This window comes from Heterodontus francisci, chromosome 28, assembly GCF_036365525.1.
Source record: "Heterodontus francisci isolate sHetFra1 chromosome 28, sHetFra1.hap1, whole genome shotgun sequence".
Classification (NCBI taxonomy): Eukaryota; Metazoa; Chordata; class Chondrichthyes; order Heterodontiformes; family Heterodontidae; genus Heterodontus; species Heterodontus francisci.
The window spans coordinates 17,891,101-17,908,326 of NC_090398.1; the positions used below are offsets into that span (position 1 = coordinate 17,891,101).

The window sequence follows — 17,226 nt, forward strand, 5'->3', positions numbered from 1 at the left end:
TCTTTCTCGGTGCGGGGTAAAATGGCTGCGATCGTGGGAGGGAGCGGCGTTCCAGCACTCTTTTTAAAACCTTCTCCCTTGCTGTGTCCTGGACAATGTAGTTCCCAAACCCAGGGATATTGAGTGTAATTACCAGTGTCCCACTGCAGCCCAGACTGAGCCCCACCCTGGACCCTTCCTGTCTGTACATTTCCCCAGTGCCCCATTGGGGAACATTCAGTCCCGGATATCCTGCAGAAGCAGCGCTGTGGGGCCGGGCGGCTGAGTCACGTGACCCTGTTGCTGGGTCTCTGACGTCACAATGGGAGATGACACTCGCTCAGCTCGAACTCGAAACAGTGAAACAGCCAATAGGATTTAAACCTGGAGCACGGCCAATTAAAGGGGAAGGACAGAAAATTGGCCAAAAATGTTTATTTGGAGAGAAACAGTGATGTTTATAAATTGAAATGTTCACACACCCACATCCAGTCGAGGTCTTGTACCCTGCAGCGACTTCAACTGATTCTCTCCATTTCGACTGAACTGATTCCGCCCCAACCTGAAACAGATTAAAGATGAACAGGAAACAAAGAGATTGAGCAATAAAGTAAATAACAGGGAGACTGGGGTTAATATTTAAAAAATAATTACAGAAATATTACTCATAAAAGTGACCAAATCTGATTTATACTTTATTTATTACATTAAACATTAACACAAACACTCACTGGATCCGCTCCAGACTCCTGCAGTTCAGTATGAGGCGGCGGAGAACGGGGACAGATCGGTCTGTGAAGGAGTTTGATTCCAGGTTGAGCTCCATCAGTGACTGGTTTGAACTGAGAGCAGAGGCGATATCCTGGGCACAAGCATCTGTGAGACCGACATCCCTAAGCCTGGGATCAGAGAGAAATAACAGGAATCAGTGCAAATCTCCACGGTTCATTGATAACGTTATTACTGATACTAATAATAATGTACAGCGTTCATGAACAACACTATTACTGATACTGATAATAATGTACAGCGTTCATTAATAACGCTATTACTGATACTAACAATAATAGACAGCATTCGTTAATAAGACTATTACTGATACTGATAATGCTGTATAGCGTTCGTTAAGAACGATATTACTGATAATAATGTACAAATAATGCACAGCATTCGTTGATGCCGCTATTACCGATAATAATAATGTACAGTACAGCGTTCATTAATAAAGCTACCGATACTAATAATAATGCACATCGTTCATTAATAACATTATTACTGATATTAATAATGTATATGGTTCATTAATAACGCTATTACTGATCCCAATAATAATGGACATCGTTCATTAAAAACACTAACATAGCAATAACATGCCTAAAGACTTGCAGGTTGATAGGTAAATTGGCCATTATAAATTGCCCCTAGTAGAGGGAGGCGGTAGGGAAATATAGGGACAGGTGGGGATGTGGTAGGAATATGGAATTAGTGTAGGATTAGTACAAATGGGTGGCTGATGGCCGGCACAGACTCGGTGGGCCGAAGGGCCTGTTTCAGTGCTGTATCTCTAACTAACTAACTAACTAACTATTACTGATACCAATAATAATGTTCATGGTTCATTAATAACGCGATTACAGATACTAATAATAATGTACAGTGACCATTAATAACGCTATAACTGGCACTAATAATAATGCACAGCGTTCATTAATAACACTATTACTGATACCAATAATGTGCAGCATTCATTAATACTATTACTGATACTAATAATAATGTACAGCGTTCATTAGAAACACTATGACTGGCACTAATAATAATGTACATCATTCATTAATAACACTGTTACTGATACTAATAATATACATCGTTCATTAATAACGCTATTACTGATACTAATAATGGACAGCGTTCAGTAATAACACTATTACTGATACTAATAATGTACAGCATTCGTGAATAACGCTATTACTGATGCTAATAATAACGTACTGTGTTCATTAATAACACTCATACTGACACGAATAACAATGTACAGTGTTCATTCATAACACTATTACTGGTGCTAATAATAAAGTACAGCGTTCATTAATAACACTATTACTGACAATAATAATAATGTACAGGGTTCGTTAATAATGCTATTACTAATACAAATAATAATGTACTGTTATTAATAACACTATTACGATACAAAAATGATCTGCATCGTTCATTAATAACACTATTACTAATAATGTTAAGCGTTCATTAACAGCACTATTACTGATACTAATAATAATGTGCAACGTTCATTAATACTATTACTGACACTGATAATAATGAAGAGCGTCCATTATTAACACTATCACTGATACTAATAATAATGTACAGCATTCGCTCATAACAATGTTACTGATACTAACAATACTGACACTGATAATAATGAAGAGCGCTCATTAAGAACACTAATACTGATGCCAATAATAATGTACAGCATTCATTAATAACACTATTACTGATGCTAATAATATTGTACATGGTTCATTAATAACGCTATTACTGACACTAATAATAATGCACATCATACATTCATCTCCCATCTCATCTCATCTTTGACCTCCTTATCTCGAGAGACAATGGGTAAGCGCCTGGAGGTGGTCAGTGGTGTGTGGAGCAGCGCCTGGAGTGGCTATAAAGGCCAATTCTAGAGTGACAGGCTCTTCCACATGTGCTGCAGAAAAATTTGTTTGTCGGGGCTGTTACACAGTTGGCTCTCCCCTTGCGCTTCTGTCTTTTTTCCGGCCAATCGCTCAGTCTCTTCGACTCGCCACACTTTAGCCCCGCCTTTATGGCTGCCCGCCAGCTCTGGCGAACGCTGGCAACTGACTCCCACGACTTCTGATCAATGTCACAGGCCTTCATGTTGCGTTTGCAGACGTCTTTAAAGCGCAGACATGGACGGCCGGTGGGTCTGATACCAGTGGCGAGCTCGCTGCACAATGTGTCTTTGGGGATCCTGCCATCTTCCATGCGGCTCACATGGCCAAGCCATCTCAAGCGCCGCTGACTCAGTAGTGTGTATAAGCTGGGGATGTTGGCTGCCTCGAGGACTTCTGTGTCGGAGATACGGTCCTGCCACCTGATGCCAAGTATTCTCCGGAGGCAGCGAAGATGGAATGAATTGAGACGTCGCTCTTGGCTGACATACATTGTCCAAGCCTCGCTGCCATAGAGCAAGGTACTGAGGACACAGGCTTGATACATTCGGACTTGTGTGTTCCTTGTCAGTGCACCATTTTCCCACACTCTCTTGGCCAGTCTGGACATAGCAGTGGAAGCCTTTCGCATGTGCTTGTTGATTTCTGCATCTAGAGACAGGTTACTGGTGATAGTTGAGCCTAGGTAGGTGAACTCTTGAACCACCTCCAGAGCGTGGTGGTCAATATTGATGGATGGAGCATTTCTGACGTCCTGTCCCATGATGTTCATTTTCTTGAGGCTGATGGTTAGGCCAAATTCATTGCAGGCAGCCGCAAACCTGTCGATGAAACTCTGCAGGTACTCTTCAGTGTGAGATGTTAAAGCAGCATCGTCAGCAAAGAGGAGCTCCCTGATGAAGACATTCCGTACTTTGGACTTCGCTCTTAGATGGGCAAGGTTGAACAAACTGCCCCCTGATCTTGTGTGGAGGAAAATTCCTTCTTCTGAAGACTTGAACGCATGTGAGAGCAGCAGGCAGAAGAAAATCCGAAAAAGTGTGGGTGCGAGAACACAACCCTGTTTCACGCCACTCAGGATAGGAAAGGGGTCTGATGAGGTGCCGCCCTGTTGAATTATGTCTTTCATATTGACATGGAATGAGGTGATGATACTTAGTAGCTTTGGTGGACATCCAATCTTTTCTAGTAGTCTGAAGAGACTACGTCTGCTGACGAGGTCAAAGGCTTTGGTGAGATCAATGAAAACAATGTAGAGGGGCATCTGTTGTTCGCGGCATTTCTCCTGTATCTGATGAAGGGAGAACAGCATGTCAACGGTCGATCTCTCTGCACGAAAGGCACACTGCACGTCAGGTTAGATGTGCTCAGCCAGCTTCTGGAGCCTGTTTAGAGCGACTCGAGCAAAGACTTTCCCCACTATGCTGAGCAGGGAGATTCCACGGTAGTTGTTGCAGTCACCGCGGTCACCTTTGTTTTTATAGAGGGTAATGATATTGGCATCGCGCATGTCCTGTGGTACTGCTCCCTCGTCCCAGCACAGGCATAGCAGTTCATGTAGTGCTGAGAGTATAGCAGGCTTGGCACTCTTGATTATTTCAGGGGTAATGCTGTCCTTCCCAGGGACTTTTCCACTGGCTCGAGAATCAATGGCATCACTGAGTTCCGATTTTGTTGGCTGTATGTCCAGCTCATCCATGACTGGCAGAGACTGGGCTGCATTGAGGGCGGTCTCAGTGACAACATTCTCCCTGGAATACAGTTCAAGGTAGTGCTCAACCCACTGGTCGATTTGTTTACGTTGTTCAGTGATTGTGTCCCCTGATTTAGATTTGAGGGGGGGGGGGGTGATCTTCTTGATGGTTGGCACAAAAGCTCTCTTAATGCCATCATACATTCCTCTGATGTTTCTGGTGTCTGAGGCCAGCTGAATATAACTGCATAGGTGTTGCCAGTAGTCATTTGCGCAGCGTCTGGCTGTTCTTTGTGCAGTGCTACTGGCTGCTTTAAGTGCTACGGATGTTAACTCACTGGGGGCTTTCTTGTAGTTCAACAGTGCAATGCGTTTAGCGGCTATGACAGGTTCCAGCTTTTCATTATGAGATTGAAACCAGTCTGCATTTCTCTTCGCACGTTTGCCGTCGGTGGTCAAAGCTGACTCATAGATGGCGTCTCTGATGTGGGCCCACTTGGTCTCAGCATCCCCTGTGGGAGTGTTTTGAAGGGCTGTTACAAGTGAATTTAGAAATTTTTGTAACAGCTGTGGATGAGAAATTCTGCTCTTGTTGATGCGCGGGTGGCCCTTCTGCTTGGAATGATGCAACTTCTTTGGTCTGAGTCTAACCTTGCTGCACACCAGGGAGTGGTCAGTGTCGCAGTCCACACTGTGGAAGCTGCGTGTGATTTTAACACTGTTTAAGGAGGCTCACCTTGTGACGATGAGGTCTAGCTGGTGCCAACAACGCGATCTTGGGTGTCTCCATGAAACCTGGTGACAGGGTTGAGTGTGAAAGAACGAGTTGGTGATGCAGAGGTTATGATGAGTTGTGCACAACTCAAGCAGTCTCTGTCCATTCTCATTCATCCTTCCAACGCCATAGCACCCAAGGCAGGAGGGCCATGAGTCATGGTCGGCCCCAACACTGGCATTAAAGTCCCGCAGCAGGAACAGGTGTTCAGTGTTGGGGATGCTGCTAATGATGTTATGGAGTTCCTCATAGAACTGGTCTTTAGCTTCATGTGGGGAGCAGAGTGTTGGAGCTTAGATGCTGAGTAGGTGTACTGGACCAGAGGTGGTGAGCAGTCGGATGGACAGTATGCATTCCGAGCCATTTGAGGGAGGCTCTATCATGCTGAGCTAGGGGTTTCTGATGGTGATGCCCATTCCATGCTCTCTTGGTTCTTCAGGATCCCTGCCCTGCCAGAAGAAGGTGTAGTCTTGCTCTGCTAGAGATCCACTCGCGGGAAGGTGTGTCTCCTGAAGTGCTGCAATGTCTACATTGAGTCTATTGAACTCATTGTTAATGATGGCGGTCTTCCGAGAATCGTTGATTTGTGTAAGGTCTTGCGACAGGCCAGGACACATAGTTCTGACGTTCCAGCTTGCAAAGTGAAGGGCTGGTACCTTCTTTCCTTTTTTCATGTTGTTTGGTGCGGTGTTGCAGTCCACCTTTCCGGCAATGACCCTGAGCTCCAAGACCTAATGAAGCAGGTGGACCGTGGAGGGACAGAACCTTATTGACCGGGGGCTGCCCGGTTTGAGGCGGGCAGTAGCTGTCCAGTGAGGTGCGATGACCTCTCCCACCGACAAAGTCAACCCGTGGTTCCCAATCTCTACGCCAATTTAGCTGGACTTATAACCCGTAACTGCTGCTTTCTGTGTTGTTTCAGTCCCTGTGAGGCAACTATGGAGTGACCTCTCCATGGCGCATGCCTCGTCGAGTGTATGGAGGTTGAAAGTTGCCCAATCGTCAAAACCCCCCCTCGGCCTTTCTGGTGGAGTCCAAAGGAGTGCAGAGCACGACGTTTGGCACCGGTATGGCTGCAGGAACTGCCGGAAACATGCCAAAGGTGACACATGACCGCCTACGGGGTTCCGCTCCAGATATTCTGTTCGGGTTTACTCCCTTAGCCTTGGTCTCCCCCGAGACGCCCACAAGGCAGTGGGGTTGTTAGGGCCCCTACACAGCTGTAGGATGATGCCGGTGGGAGGAGGGGGTGCGAGGGGGAGGGGTGGAGGGAAGGGGTTGTGAGGGGGAGCTGGGAAGGGGGCTGTAAGGGGGTAGGGGGTGCAGGGAAAGGGGTGCAGAGGGAAGATGGTGCGGGGGTCTGTGGAGGGGTTGTGAGGGGGTAGGGGGTGTGGGGGTGTGGGCTGAGAAAGTGGAGCTGGGAAGGGGAAGGGGGGGAAGGGGTTGCAGGTAATAAGCCATTTCCTCAGTTCCCACCATCGATGCCTGGAAATCTCGTCCGCGTCCTTCGGGAGGTGAGCAACATCCTTGTGCGCCGATACCAGCATTGCCGACAGTGCACTGCAGATGCTCTCCCAGCCATCTCAGGCGGGCGCTTTGAGTTTGCGGCCGAGGAGCCATTTGTGGCTTTTTGGGTGTTCGGGCACCTTTTAGCAAGGCTTCCGTAGGGTCCCGCTGCTCCTTCTTCTCTTCAATGGACTTACCGCACGCCGTGGCCGCGGACACTCAGGACGGTTAAGACAGCAGGATCGGAGATCAAAGTATCACCAGCTGTACTTTTCAGTTTCATCCGGAGAAAGCAAAGAGCAGGTATGGCTGGGGGAGGGTCGTGGGCCCAGGTAACATAAACTAGCTGTTGGCTTGTAGTTAGGGCTAAAATGAACATCACACATTAATAACACTATTACTGACGCTAATAATAATGTACAATGTTCATGAAGAACATTATTACTGACACTAATAATAATGAACATCGTTCATTAATAACACTATTACTGATACTAATTAAAAGTAGAGCATTCATTAATAACACTACTGCTGATACTAATAATAATGTACATGGTTCAAGAATAACGCTATTACTGATACTATTAACAATGTACATCTTTCATTAATAACACTATTACCGATTCTAATAATAATGTACAGCATTAATTAATAACACTATTACTGTGACTAATAATATACAGCGTTCATTAATAACACTATTACCGATACTAATAATGTACAGCGTTCATTAATAACACTATTACTAACACTAATAACGTGCAGCGTTCTTTAATAACACTTTTACTGATAGTAATAATAATGTACAATGTTCATGAAGAAAATTATTACTGACACATAATAATGAACATCATTCATTAATAATTCTATTACTGAAACTAATAATGTTCAGCGTTCATTCATAACACTACTACTGATACTATTAATAATGTACAGCGTTCATTAAAAGCACCATTACTGATACTAATAATAATGTACAGCGTTAATTAATAACACTATTACTGATACTAATAATGAACAGCATTCATTCATAACGCTATTGCTGATTCTAATATTAATGTACAGAGTTAATTAATAACACTATTACTGATAATAATGTACAGCATTCACCATTAACACTATTACTGACACGAATAATCTACAGCGTTCCTTAATAACACTATTACTGATAATAATAATGTACAGCATTCACTAATAACACTATTACTGATACTAATATTAATGTACAGAGTTAATTGATAACACTATAACTGATACTAATAATAATGTACAGCGTTCATAAATAACACAATGGCTGACACTAATAATAATGTACAGCGTTCATTAAGAGCACTATTACTGATAATAATGTACAGCATTCACCAATAGCACTATTACTGATACTAATATTAATGTGCAGTGTTCATTAATAACACCATTACTGATACTAATAATAATGTACAGCGTTCACGAATAACACCATTACTGATACTAATAATAATGCACATGTTCATTGACAACACTATTACTGATATTATTAATGAACACAGTATATTATAATTAAAACTATTACTGATACCAATGATAATATACAGCATTCATGAATGACACTATTACCAATACTAATAATAAAATACAGCGTTCATTAATAACACTATTACTGATACAAATAATAATGTACAGTGCTCCTAAATAACATATCACTGATACTAACAATATACTGTTTTCATTAATAATGCTATTTCTGATACTAATAATACCGTACAGCATTCATTAATAACACTATTACTGATGCTAATAATAACGTGCAACGTTCATTAATCACGCTATCACTGACACTAATAATGTACAGCATTCATTAATAACACTATTACTGGTACTAATAATAAAGTACAGCGTTCATGAATAACAATATTACTGATACTCATAATAATGTACAGAGTTCATAAATAACGCTATTACTGATATTCATAATAATGTACAGCATTCATTAATAACACCATTACTGATACTAATAATAATGCACATGTTCATTAATAACACTATTACTGATACTAATAATAATGTACAGCATTCATTAGTGACAATATTACTGATACTCATAATAATGTACAGTGTTCATTAATAACACTATTACTGATACTAATAATAATATACAGTGTTCATTAATAACGCCATTACTGATACTAACAACAACGTATACCGTTCAGTAATAATGCAATCACTGATACATTATAATAATTTACAGCGTTCATTAACACCATTACAAATCCCAATAATAATGTACAGCATTCATTCATAACACTATCACTGATACTAATAATAATGAACAGCGTTCATTAATAACAATATTACTGATACTAATAATAATGTACTGTATTCATTCATAACACTATCACTGATACTAATAATAATGAACAGCGTTCATTAATAACAATATTACTGATACTCATAATAATGTGCAGCGTTCATTAACAATATTACTGATACTCATAATAATGTACAGCGTTCATTAATAACGCTATTACTGATACTCATAATAATGTACAGCGTTCATTAATAACACCATTACTGATACTAATAATAATGCACATTGTTCATTGATAACACTATTACTGATATTATTAATGAACACTGTATATTATTATTAAAACTATTACTGATACTAATAATGTACAGCGTTCATTAATAACACTATTACTGATAGTAATAATGTACAGCGTTCATTAATAACACTATTACTAATACTAGTACTGTGCAGTGTTCATTAATAACACTTTTAATGATACTAATAATAATGTACATCGTTCATTAATAAAACTATTACTGATATTAATAATAATGTACAGTGTTCATGAAGAAAATTATTACTGACACTGATAATAATGAACATCGTTCATTAATAACTCTATTACTGAAAGTAATAATGTTCAGTGTTCATTCATAACATTACGACTGATACTCATAATAATGTACAGCATTCATTAATAACACCATTACTGATACTAATAATAATGCACATTGTTCATTGAAAGCACTATTGCTGATATTATTAATGAACACTGTATATTATTATTAGTATTAGGAATAGTGTTAATTATTAACACTATTCCTAATACTAATAATAATATACAGTGTTCATTAATAACGCTATTTCTGATATTAATAATAACGTACAGGTTTCTTTAATAACGCTTTTACTGATACTAATAATGTACAATGTTCATTAATAATGCTATTACTGACACTAATAATGTACACCATTTCTTAATAACACTATTGCTGATACTAATAATAATGTACAGCATTCGTTAATAACACTATTACTGATACTAATAATAACGTACAGCGTTCATTAATAACACTGTTACTGATACTAATAATATACACCGTTCATTACTAACACTATTACTGATACTAATGATAATGTACATCGTTCATTAATAACACTATTACTGATACTAATGATAATGTACATCGTTCATTAATAACACTATTACTGATACTGATAATAATGTACAGCGTTCATTAATAACACTATTACTGATACTAATGATAATGTACATCGTTCATTAATAACACTATTACTGATACTGATAATAATGTACAGCGTTCATTAATAACACTATTACTGATACTCATAATAATGTACAGCGTTCATTAATAACACTATTACTGATACTAATAATAATGCACATTGTTCATTGATAACACTATTACTGATATTATTAATGAACACTGTATATTATTATTAAAACTATTACTGATACTAATAATGCACAGCTTTCATTAATAACACTATTACTGATAGTAATAATGTACATCGTTCATTAATAAAACTATTAATGATATTAATAATAATATACAGTGTTCATGAAGAAAATTATTACTGACACTGATAATAATGAACATCGTTCATTAATAACTCTATTACTGAAACTAATAATGTTCAGCGTTCATTCATAACATTACGACTGATACTCATAATAATGTACAGCATTCATTAATAACACTATTGCTGATACTAATAATAATGTACAGCATTCGTTAATAACACTATTACTGATACTAATAATAATGTACAGCGTTCGTTTATAACACTATTACTGATACTAATAGTAATGTACAGCGTTCGTTTATAACACTATTACTGATACTAATAATAATGTACAGCGTTCGTTTATAACACTATTACTGATACTAATAACAATGTGCAGCATTCGTTTATAACACTATTACTGATACTAATAATAATGTACAGCGTTCATTAATAACACTATTACTGATACTAATAGTAATGTACAGCGTTCGTTTATAACACTATTACTGATACTAATAATAATGTACAGCGTTCGTTTATAACACTATTACTGATACTAATAATAATGTACAGCGTTCGTTTATAACACTATTACTGATACTAATAGTAATGTACAGCGTTCGTTTATAACACTATTACTGATAGTAATAATGTACAGCGTTCATTAATTACACTATTACTAATACTAGTACTGTGCAGTGTTCATTAATAACACTTTTAATGATACTAATAATAATGTACATCGTTCATTAATAAAACTATTACTGATATTAATAATAATGTACAGCGTTCATGAAGAAAATTATTACTGACACTGATAATAATGAACATCGTTCATTAATAACTCTATTACTGAAACTAATAATGTTCAGCGTTCGTTCATAACATTACGACTGATACTCATAATAATGTACAGCATTCATTAATAACACCATTACTGATACTAATAATAATGTACAGCATTCATTAATAACACCATTACTGATACTAATAATAATGCACATTGTTCATTGAAAGCACTATTACTGATATTATTAATGAACACTGTATATTATTATTAACACTATTCCTAATACTAATAATAATATACAGTGTTCATTAATAACGCTATTTGTGATATTAATAATAACGTACAGGTTTCATTAATAACGCTTTTACTGATACTAATAATTGTTACTAATACTGATACTAATAGTTGGCAGGAAAAAAGACAGAGGCGCAAGGGGAGAGCCAACTGTGCAACAGCCCCAACAAACAAATTTCTCTGCAGCACCTGTGGAAGAGCCTGTCACTCCAGAATTGGCCTTTATAGCCACTCCAGGCGCTGCTTCACAAACCACTGACCACCTCCAGGCGCATATCCATTGTCTCTCGAGATAAGGAGGCCCAAAAGAAAGAAAGAAAGAAAGATACTAATAATGTACAATGTTCAGTAATAATGCTATTACTGACACTAATAATGTACACCATTCCTTAATAACACTATTGCTGATACTAATAATAATGTACAGCATTCGTTAATAACACTATTACTGATACTCATAATAATGTGCAGCGTTCATTAATAACACTATTACTGATACTCATAATAATGTACAATGTTCATTCATAACACTATTACTGATACTAATAATAATGTACATCATTAATAACACTATCACTGATACTAATAATAATGAACAGCGTTCATTAATAACAATATTACTGATACTCATAATAATGTGCAGCGTTCATTAATAACGCTATTACTGATACTCATAATAATGTACAGCATTCATTAATAACACCATTACTGATACTCATAATAATGTACAATGTTCATTCATAACACTATTACTGATACTAATAATAATGTACATCATTAATAACACTATCACTGATACTAATAATAATGAACAGCGTTCATTAATAACAATATTACTGATACTCATAATAATGTGCAGCGTTCATTAATAACACCATTACTGATACTAATAATAATGCACATTGTTCATTGATAACACTATTACTGATATTATTAATGAACACTGTATATTATTATTAAAACTATTACTGATGCTAACAATGTACAGCGTTCATTAATAACACTATTACTGATACTAATAATGTACAGCGTTCATTAATAACACTATTACTGATAGTAATAATGTACATCGTTCATTAATAACAATATTACTAATGCTAATACTGTGCAGTGTTCATTAATAACACTTTTAATGATACTAATAATAATGTACATCGTTCATTAATAAAACTATTACTGATATTAATAATAATGTACAGTGTTCATGAAGAAAATTATTACTGACACTGATAATAATGAACATCGTTCATTAATAACTCTATTACTGAAAATAATAATGTTCAGTGTTCATTCATAACATTACGACTGATACTCATAATAATGTACAGCATTCATTAATAACACCATTACTGATACTAATAATAATGCACATTGTTCATTGAAAGCACTATTGCTGATATTATTAATGAACACTGTATATTATTATTAGTATTAGGAATAGTGTTAATTATTAACACTATTCCTAATACTAATAATAATATACAGTGTTCATTAATAACGCTATTTCTGATATTAATAACGTACAGGTTTCTTTAATAACGCTTTTACTGATACTAATAATGTACAATGTTCATTAATAATGCTATTACTGACACTAATAATGTACACCATTTCTTAATAACACTATTGCTGATACTAATAATAATGTACAGCATTCGTTAATAACACTATTACTGATACTAATAATAATGTACAGCGTTCGTTTATAACACTATTATTGATACTAATAATAATGTACAGCGTTCATTAATAACACTGTTACTGATACTAATAATAAATACAGCGTTCATTAATAACACTATTACTGATACTAATAATATACACCGTTCATTACTAACACTATTACTGATACTAACGATAATGTACATCGTTCATTAATAACACTATTACTGATACTGATAATAATGTACAGCGTTCATTAATAACACTATTACTGATACCATTAATGTACACTGTATATTATAACACTATTATTGATACTAATGATAATTGTTCACTGTCCTCACAGAGTCTGGTACTTACTATTTTACTCTGGAAAGGCAGCTGGTGAAGTCTAATACTGCAGTTAATCTTTACTCAATCTTACATTTAGTTCGAGTTAACCATTATTGACATACAATTCCTCACTCAGCCACACATTTTCAATAAGTGTCTCTATGTATGTGCTCAACTGAACCCCCTGTTAATGACCACTGCCCACATATTAAACACCATTGATATACAATTAACAGATTCCCTTCTTTCTCTTTCAATAAAAATTAGAGCCAATATGCACAAACAAAATTTCAACAAAAAAATCAAAGCAAAAACCTCCATATTCTGCACAAGGCACTACATTGTGAAATCCTTGAAGACCACTAACAATTTCTTCACACAAACATTTCCTTTTGTAAAAACATCAAACACTTGATGACTTGCACCTACCCATTTAATTTTAGAGATTTCCTTTCTCCCCGACATTTCTTTCAAGCCAGCAAGGTCGATCTGTAACCTTTTCTGACACTTTTAGTAGAATGTGCATTATCCAACAATGAACAATTATCTACATAACATTCAATGAGTATGTGATCTTCATTACACCCCTTGTATAGAATCACACTTACAATATTTGACAATATCCCATATCCACTGCCCCCACAAGGGCCAGTGTGTCAATTGGCTGAAGTACTTTAAACAACCCTTTTTATTTTCTTAGTTTCCCGAGCTGAAGAACAGTGGCCGGAATTTTATGCAGCCCCAGCGAGTCGGATGGTGGCGTGGGGGGGGGGGGGGGGCCGCATAAAATTGAGCGGCAGGCTCTTGGAGGCCTAACCGACCCAATTCCACCTCCGACCAGGTTTACGGAGGTCCGGCAGGGGGGCGAGAAGCGGTCCGCCCGCCCCAGGCCAATCAAGACCTTTAAGTGGCCACTTAACAGTCCCTTAGGGCCCTCACCCACCTCCACGGGTATTTTACCCGTGGAAAGCGGGTCTGCCAGGGACGTGAAAGGCCACCCAGCTATAGCTGTCGGCCTTTCCGCACCTGGGGTGTGGGCTTGGCAAACGGGCACAGGGTGCCCGATTGTGGGCCGACCCGCCTCCCAACCCAACCCCGGGATCCAAGACGCCACCCCTCCCCTCAAACGACCACCCTAGCCTCACCAGGGCATGACCAATTCATGACCAACGGGGTGGCACAGTGGCGCAGGGGCGGCGCAGTGGTTAGCACCGCAGCCTCACAGCTCCAGGGACCCGGGTTCGATTCCGGGTGCTGCCTGTGTGGAGTTTGCAAGTTCTCCCTGTGTCTGCGTGGGTTTTCTCCAGGTGCTCCGGTTTCCTCCCACAAGCCAAAAGACTTGCAGGTTGATAGGTAGATTGGCCATTATAAATTGTCACTAGTATAGGTAGGTGGTAGGGAAATATAGGGACAGGTGGGGGTGTTTGGTAGGAATATGGGATTAGTGTAGGATTAGTATAAATGGGTGGTTGATGTTCGGCACAGACTCGGTGGGCCGAAGGGCCTGTTTCAGTGCTGTATCTCTAATCTAATCTAAAAAAAAATTTCCCTGGTGAGGCTGCCTGAACATACCTTCTGTCCTGGTTCCATTGCGTCCTCCTCCATCAGCTGGGCTGCAGTGTCAGCAGTGCCCACTGCTCACTCAGGCGGGAATTCCTCCCTCAAGTGGGTGGAAGTCCCACCTCATGCCAATTAAAGCCTGGAGATCCGTAAAATATGGGACGGATCCTCAGGCTGAGCGGGATTGGCACTGACATTTACATCGGAGTCTGGCTTCCATCCGTCCAGAGTAAAATTCCGGCCAGTGTCTCCCATTTTCACCCATCAGTAATATTATGAAACCAGCTGCACTAGAATACCCATCAGGAAGATTCGCATGTGAACCATCGGTAAAAATGACTAGTTTCATGTTCTTTGGGTCACCTAGGGATGGGAACTTAAACACACATTTCTCCAGATTTAATCAATTTAATTCTAGAATGTTTTAAGGGTAAATAAAATATTCTCGACTTTCGGATGTTTCATTGTAGCACTTCACCCCAACACATAAAAACTAGTCTCTGATCTCCTCTGAGTGTCCAAACAGTTCAACTGACCAATCAAGCTTCGCAATTGTTCTTCTCTTCTACAGATATAACATCATCTTCTTGTGATGTCCAAGTCCGATTAACTGGGAAGGGGAGTAACACCCACTAAATAGGATTGATGATTTAAAAAATTTTCAGACCCACTCTGCTTAATATCTAAACCAATATATTTAAAAGTTCCACAAGCCTGACTCCCTATTTTAAATAAAAGCAAAATAATGCAGGTGCTGGAAATCTGAAATAAAAACAAGAAATTCTGGAAATACTCAGCAGGTCTGACAGCATCTGAGGAGAGAGAAGCAGAGTTAACATTTCAGGTCAGTGACCCTTCATCAGAACTGGCAAATGTTCGAAATGTTTTCAGCAAATAAAGTGGGGGTTGGACAAGAGATAACAAAAGGGAAGGTTTTGATAGGACAGGTTCACAGAGAATAACTGACTAGAAGCATTGGAGCAAAGGCAAACGGTATGTTAATAGTATGCTGAAAGACAAAGCATTAGCGCCGAGAGAGAGAGTTAATGGACAGAAAAATCCACAAACAGGACTGTCCCGGCAGACCCATTGTTTTAGTCTGTTCCTGCCCCACTGAACGTATTTCTTCCTATCTTGACTCTAACTTTTATCTCCTGGTGCAGTCTCTTCCCACCTACATCTGTGACTCTTTTGACAATTTCCAGTTTCCTGGCTCCAACTGCCTTCTCTTCAATATGGACAGCCAATCTCTCTACACCTCCATCTCCCACCAGGGTGGTTTGAGGGCTCTCTGCTTCTTCCTTGAACAGAGGTCTAACCGGTCCCCATCCGCCACCACCTGCCTCCGCCTGACTGAACTTGTTCTTACATTGAACAACTTCTCCTTTAATTCTACTCACTTCCTTCAAGTGAAAGGTGTTGCTATGGGTACCCTGACTTTTTGTGGGATATGTCGAACATTCCTTGTTCCAGTCCTATTCAGAACCACCGCACCCCCTCCCCCCAACTTTGTGCAGTACATTGATGACTGTATCGGTGCTGTTTCCTGCTCCCGCCCTGAACTGGAAACTTTATCAACTTTGCTTCCAATTTCCACCCTTCTCTCACCTTGACATGGTCCATCTCTAACACTTCCCTTCCCTTCCTCGACTTCTCTGTCTCCATCTCTGGGGATAGGCTGTCTACTAATATCCATTATAAGCCCACGACTCCCACAGATATTTAACTACATTTCTTCACACCCTGCCTGCTGTAAGGACTCCATTCCATTCTCCCAGTTGCAACATCTCCGACGCATCTGCTCCGATGATGCAGTCTTCCACGACAGCGCTTTTGATGTCTTCCTTTTTCCTCAATCCAGGATTCACCCCCGCTGTGGTTGACAGGGCCCTCAACCATGTCCAACCCATTTCCTGCACCTCTAGCCTCACCCCTTCCCCTCCCTCCCAGAACCATGACAGGGTTCCCCTTGTCCTCACTTTCCACCCCATCAGCCTCCATACCCAAAGGATCATCCTCTGCCATTTCTGCCACCTCCAGCGTGATGTCACTACCAAATGCATCTTCCCCTCCCTTCCCCTGTAAGCATTCTGAAGGGACCATTTCCTCCGTGACACCCTGGTCCACTCCTCCATT

The 17,226-nt window shown here is 39.2% G+C and overlaps 1 protein-coding gene across 2 annotated transcripts in view; it reads right to left on the bottom strand.

Annotated features, from left to right (window-relative positions):
• Positions 1-407: 407 nt before the first annotated feature.
• Positions 408-17,226, bottom strand: part of LOC137385109 (NACHT, LRR and PYD domains-containing protein 3-like) — a 54,525-nt gene continuing 37,706 nt past the window's right edge. For both annotated transcript variants that reach the window (XM_068059879.1, XM_068059878.1), the window contains exons 10-11: positions 711-878; positions 408-541 (exon numbers count right to left, since the gene is read on the bottom strand). In XM_068059879.1, coding sequence (XP_067915980.1) covers positions 454-541; positions 711-878 — 256 coding nt within the window. In that variant the 3' untranslated portion in view covers positions 408-453. The remainder of the gene's footprint in view (positions 542-710; positions 879-17,226) is intronic.